We start from the raw sequence: 15298 nt of genomic DNA, 5'->3' as shown, positions 1-15298 counted from the left end.
TCTAGTCAGAGTGCAGCGCTCCTCCATATAGCTTTGCGGTCTTGTTACCCTTTGTGCTCTAGTTTGCTGGTGCTGCTGGTTTCTTTCGTCTCGTTTCTTTTTCAGTTATACACCATCTCAGCAGCTGTGGGCTTTGGTTAAGCTCTTTGGTTAGTGTGCTTCAGTTCTTTTTAGGTGGAGCGTTTTAGTTTCTGCGGGTTGTACTTTTGTTTGTAGTTCGTTGTTAGAATTAGATGTTTTGCTTATTTGGTTCCATTGGATGGGATTGTGTCTCTCTCTTGTGGGATTAGTCTCCATATAACTCTCGAGCGTATTACTTTCGTATTTGGATACAACCCGAACCGGATCGAAATCCAAACGAGGATCTCCAAAATTAGTTAAATATGCTAATATATATATATAGGTAATTTAGATATTTTAAATATTTTTGTAGTTTATTTTATTTGTTGTTTTGAATACTTTTTAGTTATTTTACGTAGCTTAATAATGTTTTAATTAGATGTTTAAATAATTTATATATTTTGAATATTTTTTTGTTGAATTTTTAAAATATATTTTGGGTGATTTCAGACATTAGTTATAATATGATCCGAACCGAATCCGGAATGAACAGATGCGAATCCGGCCTCAAAATTAGTAAAACTAATCCGGGCTAAAAATTAGTAAAACTCGAATGAGATTTACGAGCATAGTACCAAGAATCCAAAACAACTAAATCAAATCCGACATATTCCAAACCCCAAGGCCTAGACGGATTCGTTTAGTTATCGGATGGAAACGTAAATAATACTAGTCTCTTGATCTTAAACCAAGAAAATAAAAACTCTTCATCTCCTTTGTCTGGCTCTGTATCAGAGAGAACATTGGTGAATCAGACAATTTCACTGATCTAGACAGTAGATGAAAATTGCATAACACTTCAACAAGAATGTTTCTCTTCCACAAAAGTGTGATGATCATTAGAAACTTGGTTATCTTTTCAAATTTTAAAGGGTTTTTAGTAATTAAACCCCTCAACTAAAGATAAATCGTAAAAAAAACCCTCAACTAAAAATCCTGTGAAATAAACCCTCAACTTTAGTTCCGTTAACATATGTTACCCTCCGTCTAAAAAACCATGACGGAGGGTGACATATGTTAACGGTTTATAAGTTGAGGGTTTATAATGTTGAAAACTTAGTTGAGGGTTTTTTTTACGATTCAAAAATAGTTAAGGGGTTTTATCACTAAAAGTCATTAAAGGGTTTTTAAGTTATTTATTATCCATTTATACATTGTTTTAGATTGATTTGTAAGCCTTTAAAACTAATTTATATTTTTAATACATTAATCTATTATAAAATTAATTTATACATCTTAAATTAATAATTTTCAACACGATTTACAACTTATTATAACTTTAAAATATTAAATTATTTGATATTTGGCAATAGTGATATAAAAAAATTGTGTGTTTATATCGTCATTGTCAAATATCAAATAATTAAAAGTTTCTAAGTTATATTAAGTCTTAAGTAGTGTCGAGAATAATTCATCCATGAAGTCAATCTTTCTATTTGGAGTATGACTTACTTTTTTTTATTTTCATGATTTTCGTCATCAGGCTCATACTTTCCTATATTGTTTTTGATTTGTTGTATTACTTTATGTTTCAGATATATTATTGATCAAGAAAATAAAAATATAACGTAATTATTCAGAAATTGACGAGAATAAAAATAATCATGCATTATTTTGGAGGGGGGAGAAGTATAAGCCGGATGACAGAAATCATGAAAATAGGAAAAAGTGCGTCATACTCTAAATAGAAAAATTGACTTCATAGATGAATTATCTCGACACTACTTAAGACTTAATATAACTTAGAAACTATAAATTATTTTATATTTGACAATGACGATATAAACACACAAATTTTTTTATATCACTATTGCCAAATATTAAATAATTTAATATTTCAAAGTTATAATAAGTTGTAAGTAGTTTTGAAAATTATTAATTTAGATGTATAAATTAATTTTATAATATATTAATGTATTAAAATTTATAAATTAGTTTTAAAGGCTTATAAATCTTAAAACAATGTATAAATGATAATAAATAATTTAATAACATTTAATGACTTTTAGTGATAAAACCCCTCAACTAAAGATGAATCGTAAAAAAAACCTTCAACTAAAAATCCTGTTAAATAAACCCTCAACTTATAAACGGTTAACATATGTCACCCTCTGTTACGGTTTTTTAGACGGAGAATAACATATGTTAACGGAACTAAAGTTGAGGGTTTATTTTACAAAATTTTTAGTTGAGAGGGTTTTTTTACGATTCATCTTTAGTTGAAGGGTATAATTACTAAAAACCCAATTTTAAAATACTTAGACAAAAAAAAAAACTTTATGCAAAAAAAAATGTTGTTTTTTATGATAATTAGACAAAACCGGTTCATAACTAGACATGGTTTTCAGTTGGCTGCAAATATTTTTTTAAAAAAAGATGAGGGTAAAACAGTAAAATAAATTTCAGATAGAAAAGTTCGGTGAAGAGATAGTTCTTGAGAGCTCTCTCTCTCTCTCTCTCTTTCTCTGAGAAAGCTGGAGCTTCACGGACGAGAATGGCTACTTCTTCTTTTGTCTCTTTCCCACGCCTCTGCTCTCCCAAAGCGAAATTCAAGCCAATGGCAGCTCTCAGCAAATCCTCCACGACATATGAGCTGAAGAAGGGGCAGAACCGTCTTTACCATAAGCTTCCCTCTGGTCTAAAAATGGAGGTCATCGAGCAGAGAAAAGAGAAAAACGAAAAAAGAAGAAGCGAGAAAGAGAAAGAGAACCCACCATTGGTTTTTGTACATGGAAGCTACCACGCAGCTTGGTGCTGGGCTGAGCATTGGTTACCTTTCTTCTCTTCTTCTGGGTTTGACTCTTATGCCATCAGCTTATTAGCTCAGGTACAAACTCCTTTCTCATTTACAATTCTCACTTTTAGAATTTTCCAAGTGATCTTTGAGTTCTTCAGGGTGAAAGTGATGAGCCTTTGGGAACTGTTGCTGGAACACTTGAGGTACTTGAAACTCTGATTATTCATTACAAATGTGCAAGATTCGTAAAGTTTTTTTACTTGTTTGTGGAATAGACGCACGCAAGTGATATTGCGAACTTCATCGAGTCAAACCTTAGCTCTTCGCCTCCTCCTGTTCTTATCGGTCATTCTTTTGGAGGGCTCATTGTTCAATATTACTTGGCGAATATCTCAAATAAACAGCCGTTAGGTAAGGCTAATTCATAGAAATGCTTGTTGTTTTCTTGGAGCAGCTGTAATAAAATGGGGCCTACGCAATAACTGGTTTCAGTTACAGAAGCTACAAATGCATATCCAGACCTTTCAGGAGCTGTACTAGTTTGTTCCGTGCCACCTTCGGGTAATAGGTACCTCTCCTCAGAGAAGGTTCTTATTATTTTTGTTTAGCTCATATATGTAACTTATAAAGACTATCTTTCTTGTTCAGCGGGTTAGTGTTACGCTATCTCTTTACTAAACCCGTTGCAGCCTTTAAGGTAAACTCTTTCTCCGCTCTTTCATCTTTTAAGGGTTGGTTAATGTGCCATGTTCTGTTTTGTTACAAAAAATGTTGGTTCTTGGTTGTGTTTTTGAGCAGGTAACCCTCAGTTTAGCCGCTAAGCGTTTTCAGACATCTATTCCTCTTTGTCGGGAAACATTCTTCTCTTCAGCCATGGATGATCACCTTGTGCAGCGGTACATACTCATAAGTACCCTTGACTCTTAAGCAAAATCTCAATCATCTTCTTGAGTTCTTTGTCCTGTTATTACGATTCAGTTACCAGGATCTGATGAAAGAGAGTTCAAGGATGCCATTGTTTGATCTCAAAAAGCTAAACGCATCACTTCCGGTACCAAAGCCAAAGGAAAATTCGACAAAAGTTATGGTTTTAGGTGCCAAAGATGATTTCATAGTGGTACGAGCTACAAAACGCACCCCTCTTTAAAATCTTGGTATGTGTGTGTAAAACCAGAGTGGGTTATGGTTTTACAGGACGACGAAGGACTGAAGGAAACCGGGAGGTTTTATGATGTTGAGCCGGTTTGTGTTGAAGGTGTTGCTCATGATATGATGCTTGACTGTTCATGGGAGAAAGGTGCCGAGGTTCTTTTGTATTGGCTATCTAAGCCGACAAATCTATCTGCTTAACCAAACCCAACTGAATTGAAAATTTTCGGTTTACAATATTGTTCAGCTACTTTTGGTCCTCCTTGTCCGCTTGATCAGAGTTTGAAAATGATCTTCAGTTTACAATATAACCTCCCTCTAAGATAAAAGACTAATGATACTAACAATACAATGTTGGACTATGTTGTTACATGCTACTGTGACAGGTAAGCAAAAGTGAAGATAATCAAATTGTGTGGAACTTGTATTTCTGCCCCAAATTGAATCGAGATATTGTGTCGTTGAATCCATATTCAACAAGCGTCTTCACGGCATCAACACCTTGTTCCATCCCCGCATCAATCTAACAAAACAGCCGTAGAATGTCTTTAATCCAAAAACGTTTCAGACTATCAGAGATCAGTTGACTAGCGAGACACAGGTTAAAAGCTGGTGTTGTCACCTGTTTACGCTCCGAGCGGCTGAATTTCTGGAGAAGAAACGCTTTCATGTCCATGCTCCCCGGTGGATTCCCAATTCCTGCAGTTTACCATACAGTTTTACTATGATTGTAAGGGCTGCTTTGGCGGAAGAGAACATTCACAAGGTGGAACTGGAACACAAACCAATTGATAAGCGGGGGAAGCTACGGCATCCATTTAGATGTTCTATCACATTCTTCAACCTGACACAGCAACAAAAAAAAAAGAAGCAGTCACAAATAAAAATGCTGACTTTCATCATAGTGTGATTCACTTCCTAACAATAAAAATGCTTTAGACTCTTTTGATTTAGATGCTATTCTCCATCATCCAAGGATATGAGATCTTCAACTTTTGTGTCTGTTCAATATAAAGATCTCTCTTCCTCAGCATAAGTATAGAAATTTAAAAAAAATGAAAAACACTTCTAATTCCAATAACTGGAGATTTGAAAACTCTTAACTTCATCTATGGTTCATTGCCTTATATGTTTATAAGCAAAGACACAGTCCTTGTCTGTAAGAACAGAAAGAGTCCACCATTGATGACCATTCCAAAAACATAAGACATCACTTACCCATTGTGATGGCTATGTCCTCCTTTTGGTTGAAGCCTCAAGACACCATTAGGCAAACCCATGTCATCATATATCTACACCAGAGAGGCAAATACAAATCTTTCAATCATCATCACGCAAGTAAAACAATAAGATTTCATTCTTACCATCAGAATATGGCGTAAGGGTACTTGATAGTAAGCAGCTAATGGCCCAACCTTCACAACACATTACAATGCCAAGGACTTTGGGTTATCGTCGAATCTTATGTGAGCAAATCAATTAGAAGCTATTATTATCACTCAAGACTAACCGATTCACCACTAAAATTCATGTAAGTTTGAGGTTTAACCAACAGAATCGGTACTTCTCCGACCGCACCTATTCCGACCAAACCCTTGGACTGAACAGTGTTCATGGAAATGTCTGTCGTTCGAGCAATATGATCAATCATCTCAAAACCAATCTGTACAAATGAAAGAAGATACCTTTTTTATCTATAAATCATCAAAATGAAAAAAAGAGAGGAAAGATTGAAACTTTACATTGTGTCTAGTTCCGTAGTACTTTGTTCCAGGGTTACCAAGTCCCACGATAAGCCAGGGTGTGTACTCAGCTTTAAGCTTGGTATCATAAACAGGCAACGAGGATGAAGCACGAAGAGAGAATATTCTTTTGGAGTTGGATTTTGATTGACCAAATTTACAAGCTTTTGGGTAGAGAAGAAGAGATGTAATCGGAGGAGATGACGCAGAAAGCATCACCGCAGCAGAAAAAGGCGACGAGTTTGCAGTGGATAAGGACATGGGACGATGTCTCTAATCACTGATGTTTGCTGTGCGTTGGGATCTTTTGGTCAGGTTCTGGGCGGTTCCTCTTGGTTCGAAGTCCTTGGGATTCTAGAAATTTGGATTTAAGAAGTATTTGTAAATATTTTATTCGGATGCGGGTTGATTTTTCTTGGATTATATTAGACTAGATGTTTGCCCGCGCTACAGCGCGGATTGGCTAGTTTTTATGCATTTGCAAAGTAAAATCAATTACATTTTATTAGAAAACATATCAATTATATTTACATACATAGTCAAGACTTAAGAGTTACATGTGTACTAAATCAATTATAGCCAAGCCTTACTTTTGGAACTATATTGACAAAACAGTGTAACAAAAGCTTAACATATTTCCTTTTAGTTATAAGAATATATATCGGAAATTATATTAACATCTAAATATGAGAAACTATTTTTATGTTTTACATTTTAAATCAAAGTTCTGCAACTGATCAATTCTACCTACATGAACATCTATTTTCCAGGAACAAATACTTTGAAAACTTTATATATAAAATACATTTTATAAATAAACTACATTGCATGATAGTATTTACTGTTCCTAATTAGTGTCAAAGGATGTAGGAGAGTGATAATTTGTATTTACATAACTAAGTAAAATACCTCTATTATTAACAACTTACCTTCATCATGTTCATCCACCAAAATGCCTTTCTCTTGCCTTCTAACCACATAATAAACCAAAATTCTTGTTGAAAAAAAAATCAAAACATTGAAAACTATCAAGTTTAGCTGAAAGAAAAGTGTCAAAACTCACATTCTTATTTTAAATCGAGTTATGGTGTGATGTTTTGAATGCAGTCAAATCTGTTCTCCCTTGGTCGTAAGAATAATCTATTTGAAAAAAAAAACAGATTTGTAAATAGTCAATTTCTTTTTTGTAACTTAGTTAGTCTTTTTTGTTTGTTAAAAAAGAGAAAAGAGAATCTACCTCAGAAATCATTTATATAGTAGAACCATATATACTTATTATTACCTCACTTGGAATGCTTTGATTTTATCTTCGTTTTTGAAGAATTAAGCACCGCAACAGGAGGAAACCCAATTGAACCTGGATAAAGAGTTGCTATAAATTTGAATCGATTTTTGACTATACTCAAGACCCAAAAATAATTGATTGACGAAGAAGACGTAGTAAAAAAAAAGAGAGAGAAAATAAAAAGAAACAAATTAGTTGATTGAAATATATAGAAGGTGAACAGTTTAAAATCGTTGCATGATTTGGGAGTTACACAGATGATATGATTCACTTTGAACGTGGTAATAGTAGTTAGAGAAAATTTAGGATTAAGTCAGTGTAAGAAAATTAAGGATCGTAAAAGAAATTTGGCTATAGAACTTTTAAACAATTGTCTAACTGTTCGATTTTTACCATTATGTTTTTTTAATTGATTTTTTTTTCTTAATTCAAGCCACATGTCATAATATGATTGGTCATGCGACTTGCGCTTTAGTATATAAGGGATAATGGCCAAATGGGCTTAGAGAAATAAAATCGGAGAAACACTCAGCAAAAAGACGATAGATGAAAAACAATATAACATAACGAAAGATTATAGTGGCCAAAGAGAAAAAAGACCTATAGAGAAGTTTCACTTATATTCCTAATGTCGATGTTCGAAAAAACATAGAAGTCAGATTCAAAAACAACGCTCAAATACCGAACCAGTGGGGTTTGAGAGTGGTTGATAACATGTGGGATTTGGCGATGATCGATTGTTGGCTGGCAAGATATGCGAAACTCCAAAACTGTAGCCAAGAGTGACAGCCCGCCGTCCTTGCTAACCTGTGGGATTTGGCGATGATCGATTGTTGGCCGAAACAGAAAGAACATTGAACACACAAAAACCAAAGGAGACATACAATACAAAAATGGACTTTTACACAAGAACTTAAAAAAAAACAACAAACCAATTTAGCCCGGAAAGAAATCATGCAAGTAAATGGATCCGATAGGAACCGTAATAAAAGTATATATATAGTTGGAAAACATTTCACAATTTTTATTATGAGCAGCATAAACTTTTGCATACTTTTCAGAAACTGAAATAAGGTTTTTGAAAACAGCGGAAATGCTGACCCTTAGACGCGTGTTCGTAACGGATCTTAACCTGGGCTCTGATAAAAATTGTAACGATCCGCTCCCCCGTCGTCCGACCGAGAATCAGAGAGAGTGTTACGAACACGCGTCTACTCGTTTTAGACAACCGACATGTCATGTTACTGGTCTCATGAGTCACATACGCAATGCCTTATGTGAAATATCCCCACCCATATCCGTATACTTATACTTATAGTCTTGCGCACATGGAAATGAAAAGTAGGACATGAGTAAATGGGTTACTCATAAAATACCAGTCTCCCCGCATGACACTCTTACAATGAAGTATGCATTCAATACGATATGGACATCACAATGCAACTTAAAATTCTACATCAAACATTGCAAGAGCTCAATAATTGTTACACATGGACTCTGACTCGACTCGACTCCAAGCAACCTAGACGAAGGACCTTGGCGTGCTCACGGTCATCCCACCTTGTTGTCGGTCTGCCTTGCATACGTTATAAAACCGTCATGGAGCTTTCTATGTGAAATAAACCCTCAATTTTAATTCCGTTAAAATATGTTACCTTTCGTTTATAAAACCGTGATGGAGGGTGAGATACGTTAACAGTTTATAAGTTGAGGATTTATAATATTAAAAACTTAGATAAGGAGTTTTTTACAATTCAAAAATAGTGAGGGATTTTATTACTAAAAGTTATTAAACATTTTAAAATCTTTATTATCATTTATATATTGTTTTAGATTGATATAAGCCTTTTAAACTAATTTATAAGTTCTAATACATTACTTTATAACCGATTTAGAAAGCTTCATAAATATTTTAATATTCTTACATATGATTAATACGGTTTCGCAATGAATAATTTTATAAGTTCTTACAATTTTTGCTACTTTTAGGATATAATAATCTAATATTATTCGTGATACTAGTGAAACATAAAGTAATATAATAAATCAAAAATAATATGTCAAATATAATTTTTATTGATCAAGAAAACAAAAATATAACGTATTTTTCAGAAATCGATGAGAATAAAAATAATCATGCATTATTTTTGGGGATAGGTAGAATGTATTAAAATTTATAAATTAGTTTAAAAGACTTATAAATTAATCTAAAACAATGTATAAATGATAATAAATATTTTAAATCATTTAGTGACTTTAATGATAAAACCCCTCAACTATTTTTAAATCATAAAAAAACTGTTCAACTAAGTTTTCAACATTATAAACTCTAAACTTATAAACCGTTAACGTATGTCATCCTTCATGACAGTTTTTTAGACGGAATTAAAATTACGGATTTATTTCACAGAACTTTTAGTTGAATGTTTTTTTTACAATCCATCCGAGGAGTTTAATTATTTTCCACGTATCATCTTCAACCGAAACAAACGACTAGAAACCAAAATCTAGCTGAACAAAATAAAACATATGTCGCGCACTCTTTTTCACTCACGAAGAGCTCTTAGCTTATTGATTATATTTCTCATATGGTGAACAACTGAGAAAATAATGTCCCAAAAATATCAACTGAGCAAATATACCAAAATCAATTATCAAATTTTCATTTTTCAGGAGCTTTTACTGAGAATATATAATATAATATATTTGAAGTGATTTTAAATAGTAAATAAAGCAATCCACTAACTATCATTTAGTTTTGAGTTAAAAACTCATAATAATAAACCAATATTTAACACCAGAAATTACGTTTCAAACTATTAAAAATTAGTATTGTTGGATGACCTAGAATTTCTTTAAAGTATATAACTTTCCTGTTTTAGTAAAAAAAACTATTAAAGGGGAGGAAAACACAAGAAGACAGGATATGTTTAGATATTTTATAGCCACATGAATTTTCCAATTTATTTCTTCCATAACAAAACTTTCTCCTCGGACGTTCAAAGTCAATGTACAGATTACAGACATTTTTTTTCTTTGGACTAAAACAGTTTACAGGCTTGTTCTCCTGTTTTTGGTGAAGACTTTCGTTTTCCTTCTTCTTGAGGCCAATGGGTGAGGGATTTGTTGCATTGATGTTCCTCCTTGTTTCACTAACAATCGTCTTAGGTATGCTTGTTCCGATTATTCTAGGAAATGTTTCTGGTTTAGTCACTATTGCTGATACTTTTTTCTTGTTGCTTTTGCTTTTGCTTTTGTTCGGATTATTCTAGAAGGGTTTGTTTGGGTTGAGGCACGTACAGCGTTAAAGCCGAGCAGTTCCACAAACTTTACCATAGAAAACAAATGCGATTATCCTGTCTGGCCGGTAATCAATGGTACTTCCACTGAATTTTCGATCTCAACCACCTGCTTTGTCCTCAAGAAAGGAGAGGCGCGTCTCATCAGTGTTTGCCCGTCCACTACTCCCAACAAGACAAGGTTAGTAGAGGTGACCCACTCATTAGAGATGTCTGGATCTAGGATTATGTTAGTTCCGATGGTGTTAGGATGATCCAAAGCTATATGTTCTAAATTTCAGTTGGCTACTTCTTGTGAACTAATATATGTCACATGTTAAAGAATAACCAACGGAAGCGCAGTGGCTCCAACAACTAGTGGACTTCCCCCACAGTCTCAACCCTTTATATTTCCAGGAAAACGTATGCTTTTATCTTGTTTTCTTTTGTCATTCACTTTGTCATGTTCTTTTTTGGCAATCAATAGTTATTTTGAATTTTTGTACAGAAAAATCATCATGGAAGTCAAAGCTTATACCTGGTACCATATCCATGAATTTGTGTGACAGAACTCTCGTTGCATATAAGACCTACCTATAGTTTGATTCTTCTTATCTTATTCCAGGAATCTCAGCAGCTTTAATTTTGCTGATCATTATTGTGATGGCGGTTATGTTGAGAGCAAAGAAGATGAGAAAGAGTGATTGGGATGATAAAAACGTTGAGGCCGTTGTACAGTTAAAGCGGTATAGTTACGCAAAAATCAAGAAGATGACAAACTCATTTGCACATCTTCTTGGGAAAGGAGGATATGGAACAGTCTACAAAGGAAAGTTACTGGATGATGGCCGAGATGTTGCAGTAAAGATCTTGAAGCAGTCAGAGGGAAATGGAGAAGAGTTTATCAATGAAGTAGCTAGCTTAAGTAGAACATCTCATGTTCATATTGTATCTCTTCTTGGATTCTGTTACGAAAGGAACAAGAGAGCGATCATCTATGAGTTCATGCCAAATGGATCCCTAGATAAGTTTATTTCCGAGAATATGTCAGTTAAGATGGAATGGGAAAGGTTGTACGACATTGCGGTGGGTGTCTCTCGTGGCCTAGAGTATTTGCATAATGGTTGTGTATCGAGGATTGTGCATTTCGATATAAAGCCGCAAAATATACTCCTGGACAAAGATCTTTGCCCAAAGATTTCAGATTTTGGTCTTGCCAAGCTCTGTAAAAATAAGGAGAGCATCATGTCGATGCTGGACGCGAGAGGAACAGCAGGATACATTGCCCCTGAAGTCTTTTCAAAGAATTTTGGAGGAGTTTCACATAAATCAGATGTGTATAGTTATGGGATGGTGGTTCTTGAGATGATTGGAGCAAGAAATATAGAAAAAGTTGAACATTCTGGATCTAACAATAGTTCAATGTACTTTCCAGATTGGATCTATAAGGATCTTGAAAGGGAAGAAATCATGAGGATTTTTGGTGATCGTATAACAGAAGAAGAAGAGAAAATTGCAAGGAAAATGGTATTGGTTGGTCTGTGGTGTATTCAGACCAATCCATCTCACCGTCCAGCAATGATCAAAGTCATTGAAATGTTAGAGGGGACTCTAGAGGCTCTCCAGGTTCCACCTAAACCTCTCTTGTGTTTACCTGCAAGAACGGTTCCAGAAATTGTTGAAGATAGTAATGAGACTTCAAGCTTCTCTTGGCCAAGTCAGTTTGAAAGAGGCACTTTCATTGGTGAAGACACTTTACGCATTTCTGAAGAAGACATAGTTCAATGTTCCAGCTCCTAAACTAAAGTCAACATAGAGACTGACTGAATCTTTTACGACTTTCGAAATCTTGAGATATTTTTGTTGGTTATTTTTATAAAATTTCTGATTTGAGTGTGCTAATTACATGCTTATGAGATTATATGCAGCCACCAAAACATCGTTGGTTAACGTGGATAAAAAAACGGAATCTACTTTCTGTTGTTTTTTGGAAACAATGCGATATACTTTCTTTACCCGTTTTGGAATAATTACAAAAACAGTTTGATTGTTCTAATTGCCTTATGAATAAAACCCATAAATTGCCTTTTTACATAAACACTCTCCGTACACAAACCATTTCAATGTCTCTATACCGACATGTGGATCTCTCCCATCCTTTCCACCGACCTCTTCCGCTTGTAACTCTGGCGGATCTTTGTTCCAATTGTCACGGTTTTTCTCAGTAGGACTTCGAACTTCCCCAGCTATGTCTTCAAGTCAATCCTCGTGCTCTCCATTAGACTGCCGCCCTTCCGAGGCCCTAGTGGGAGTCGCGTCAACACGAGACCCACAGCCTAAAGTCTGGTCCTAGGAAATGGGGTCGTCTGGGGCTGTCGTAAAGTCGGTTTGTCCACCAGGAACGGTAGCATGCACGTCAGAGATCGCCAACAGAACACCCAGGAATGTGCAGACTACTCGCAACCGAGCGATCGATCAGCCCGAGATTGGACACATACAGGTCGATACCTGCAAGAATGCGCTCATCGGTATACTAAGACCGAATAACAAGTGGTGAGAGGGACAAGTCAGCCTCCGCCAACCTCAAGATCAGCGGCTTCTCGCTGAAGTATGGTTGCTTTCTCAGTAAATGCGTCGATAGCCTGTTGAGGAATCGCCCTTCCCCTTTAACATCCCCAAACAGCTCGCCTTTCTGGCAGGTTGACCATAGAGGATATGCTTATCCTCATAGGCATCTCGGCGAGCCATATGCCCCCGAATGTTCGCAAAACAACGCGTACACTTCGAAATATAAGTGGTCTGGACTCTTACCCTCTCCAAGGTAACCTCGTAGGAACGTGACTTATCATTAGGTCTAAACGACGAGACCTCTCACAAGTGAACTAGGGGGGCTTATTGTAGGAGATAGATTGCATCCTTCAACAAGGCGCATAAAATAGAAGGTTTTTCCCACCAAGCCGGCCCAAGACACCAGCTCAGCTAAGCAGTCCCCGACCAAATGCGCAAGCTCGGCTTAGGACTGTTTCGATCGACTCATCGAAGAAAGAACATCAGCTTGGCTCGAAAGCCAATTGCTCTGCCCGATCGAGATCAAGCCCATTAGGGAAAGACGACCTAAGGAAATGTGAGAGGGAGGTAATCTATATAAGGAAGACGAGGACCAGCAAGAAAAGGGGTTCCGAACATTTACACACACGTGGTGGCTAGAAACTGGGGTTTACTCATTGTACTCTTGTCAACATGTACTTTCCTGGCCAGCTCTCCAAGCACCGGTTTATTTTTCTGTTCACTATTTCCGACAAGTAACCGTTTACTCTTTCTCGATCTAATAAACCTCCTTTGAACTGACCCACCGACGAGTTAGGTCCTACTGTTTGAGTCCCGACCGAACTTGGTTCAAACAATACACGATAAGTTTTAAATACCTGACATACGGTAATATTATAGTTAAAAGTAACTGAGGACGAGTATAAAGCGGAGCATAGGGCCGAGCATGATGGATGATGGGTAGTTTGTTCCAAGAATAGACCTCAACTTTTAAATCGTCAGACTATTCATGGCCGTGTAATATCGGTTTATATTTTTGGTGTTGTGAAGTTTGTGGGGGAAATTTCTGTTGGCCTTCTCATTTCCAGTAAAGAAGACTTTTATCAAAATATATTTTTACACTCGTGACTCTTTTTTTGTTTAATTTATTTTTTTTTTAAAAGAGACAACCAGTTTTGATCAAAAAAAAAAAAGACAACCAGTCATCTTTAACTTGTGAAACACGGTTCCTCTTAGTTTAGTTAAAAAAAAAGAGCAAATACTAGGAGACACTATGATCAATCTTTCTCTGTCTCTGATAAGATATTTGCCCTATATCTAAAGGATTTACTGCTGGATATATATCTTTAGCAGCAATCATATAGATGTAAGAGTATGGAAAGTGTATAATCATTAACGTCTATCAACGGCTATATAGTCTGTAATTAGTCTATTGTATCTCCTATAATATTGCCTTGCCTTTCTTGTAATCATCTCTGTACATATAAGAACAGAGCTCCTTACTGTAATAATATTCATTCAATTCCAATACTCAATATGGTATCAGAGCCTTATAGGTGAAAACCTATTTTTTTTTCTTTTCTTCTTGTCTCTTCCGCCTCTCTTCTCCCAAATCTCGTTTCTTCTTCTTGTCTCAGACTTAACTTTCTCTCCACGTATCAATGACAATGAATGAACACACGGCTGAACGTACGATTGTGTTCAATCCCGATGATCCACGCACCACCCTGCTCTCGGTCAATATGTCGAGCGTGACCAAACTCACCACGACGAACTATCTGATGTGGAGTCGCCAGATTCGTGCGCTCCTTGAGGGTCATGAACTTCATCACTTTATCGATGATAACAACACCGCACCCGCTCCGACTATTAATGTTCATGGCGAGGCTCAACCAAACCCAGCGTTTGCTATAGTCTATCTTGGTCGTCATCCTATTGCTTGGTCATCTAAGAAACAAACTGGTGTAGCTCGATCATCAACAGAAGCAGAGTATCGGTCTCTTGCATCCACTACAGCTGAAGTCTGCTGGCTTCAGTCTCTTCTGTCCGAGCTTGAAGCCCCATCTCCTACTAAACCAGTCATCTACTGTGACAATATTGGCGCTACATACCTTGCTGCCAATCCGGTCTTTCATTCAAGAATGAAACATCTTGCTCTTGACTATCATTTTGTTCGACAATTTGTGCAAAGCGGTGAACTGCGCGTATCTCACGTCAACTCAGCTGATCAACTTGCCGACGCACTGACGAAGCCATTACCTCGCACACGGTTTGATTCTCTACTAGTCAAGATCGGACTCTCGAATGGCCGTCCGTCTTGAGGGGGTGTGTAAGAGTATGGAAAGTGTATAATCATTAACGTCTATCAACGGCTATATAGTCTGTAATTAGTCTATTGTATCTCCTAGAATATTGTCTTGCCTTTCTTGTAATCATCTCT

General features: G+C 36.0%; 3 protein-coding genes across 5 annotated transcripts; 2 read left to right on the top strand and 1 right to left on the bottom strand.

The window, feature by feature from the left end:
* The first annotated feature begins 2534 nt into the window (after positions 1-2534).
* LOC106352645 lies at positions 2535-4268 on the top strand. Of its 2 annotated transcripts, none has more exons than XM_013792271.3 (8): positions 2535-2947; positions 3016-3060; positions 3133-3268; positions 3350-3425; positions 3506-3554; positions 3656-3753; positions 3836-3974; positions 4052-4268. In XM_013792271.3, exons 1-8 carry the CDS (start codon positions 2615-2617, stop codon positions 4205-4207), a joined length of 1032 nt encoding a protein of 343 aa, XP_013647725.2. In that variant the 5' UTR covers positions 2535-2614; the 3' UTR covers positions 4208-4268. The 2 variants fall into 2 exon arrangements, with proteins under 2 accessions (XP_013647725.2, XP_013647726.2); XM_013792272.3 differs by having other exon boundaries at positions 2548-2947; positions 3356-3425.
* Positions 4269-4305: 37 nt separating this feature from the next.
* On the bottom strand, positions 4306-6108 carry LOC106352646 (chloroplastic group IIB intron splicing facilitator CRS2-A, chloroplastic). The gene is made up of 7 exons (XM_013792273.3): positions 5749-6108; positions 5517-5669; positions 5371-5421; positions 5225-5298; positions 4792-4850; positions 4629-4705; positions 4306-4529 (listed from the first exon to the last, which is right to left on the bottom strand). The coding sequence occupies exons 1-7, from the start codon at positions 6007-6009 to the stop codon at positions 4413-4415; spliced, it is 792 nt and encodes a 263-aa protein (XP_013647727.2). The 5' UTR covers positions 6010-6108; the 3' UTR covers positions 4306-4412.
* A 3842-nt stretch (positions 6109-9950) lies between these two features.
* On the top strand, positions 9951-12213 carry LOC106355446 (PR5-like receptor kinase). Of its 2 annotated transcripts, none has more exons than XM_048736900.1 (5): positions 9951-10201; positions 10306-10513; positions 10655-10734; positions 10820-10852; positions 10937-12213. In XM_048736900.1, the coding sequence occupies exons 1-5, from the start codon at positions 10144-10146 to the stop codon at positions 12109-12111; spliced, it is 1554 nt and encodes a 517-aa protein (XP_048592857.1). In that variant the 5' UTR covers positions 9951-10143; the 3' UTR covers positions 12112-12213. The 2 variants fall into 2 exon arrangements, with proteins under 2 accessions (XP_048592857.1, XP_048592858.1); XM_048736901.1 differs by having other exon boundaries at positions 9971-10201; positions 10309-10513.
* The last annotated feature ends 3085 nt before the right edge of the window (positions 12214-15298 follow it).

Source organism: Brassica napus, chromosome A7 (assembly GCF_020379485.1).
Source record: "Brassica napus cultivar Da-Ae chromosome A7, Da-Ae, whole genome shotgun sequence".
Classification (NCBI taxonomy): Eukaryota; Viridiplantae; Streptophyta; class Magnoliopsida; order Brassicales; family Brassicaceae; genus Brassica; species Brassica napus.
This window is presented reverse-complemented; position numbering and strand designations above follow the sequence as displayed.

What these genes read in the sequence shown, in the direction of transcription:
- LOC106352645 (XM_013792271.3), top strand. Translation starts at nt 2,615, where the DNA reads ATGGCTACTTCTTCTTTTGTCTCTTTCCCACGCCTCTGCTCTCCCAAA. An exon ending in CCATCAGCTTATTAGCTCAG is followed by an intron (nt 2,948 to 3,015) that starts GTACAAACTCCT and finishes TGAGTTCTTCAG; the next exon opens with GGTGAAAGTGATGAGCCTTT. An exon ending in GATGATCACCTTGTGCAGCG is followed by an intron (nt 3,754 to 3,835) that starts GTACATACTCAT and finishes ATTACGATTCAG; the next exon opens with TTACCAGGATCTGATGAAAG.
- LOC106352646 (XM_013792273.3), bottom strand. Translation starts at nt 6,009, where the DNA reads ATGTCCTTATCCACTGCAAACTCGTCGCCTTTTTCTGCTGCGGTGATG. An exon ending in ACTACGGAACTAGACACAAT is followed by an intron (nt 5,670 to 5,748) that starts GTAAAGTTTCAA and finishes TCATTTGTACAG; the next exon opens with ATTGGTTTTGAGATGATTGA. An exon ending in CCTTACGCCATATTCTGATG is followed by an intron (nt 5,299 to 5,370) that starts GTAAGAATGAAA and finishes TCTCTGGTGTAG; the next exon opens with ATATATGATGACATGGGTTT.
- LOC106355446 (XM_048736900.1), top strand. Translation starts at nt 10,144, where the DNA reads ATGGGTGAGGGATTTGTTGCATTGATGTTCCTCCTTGTTTCACTAACA. An exon ending in TTCACTAACAATCGTCTTAG is followed by an intron (nt 10,202 to 10,305) that starts GTATGCTTGTTC and finishes GGATTATTCTAG; the next exon opens with AAGGGTTTGTTTGGGTTGAG. An exon ending in ACTACTCCCAACAAGACAAG is followed by an intron (nt 10,514 to 10,654) that starts GTTAGTAGAGGT and finishes CACATGTTAAAG; the next exon opens with AATAACCAACGGAAGCGCAG.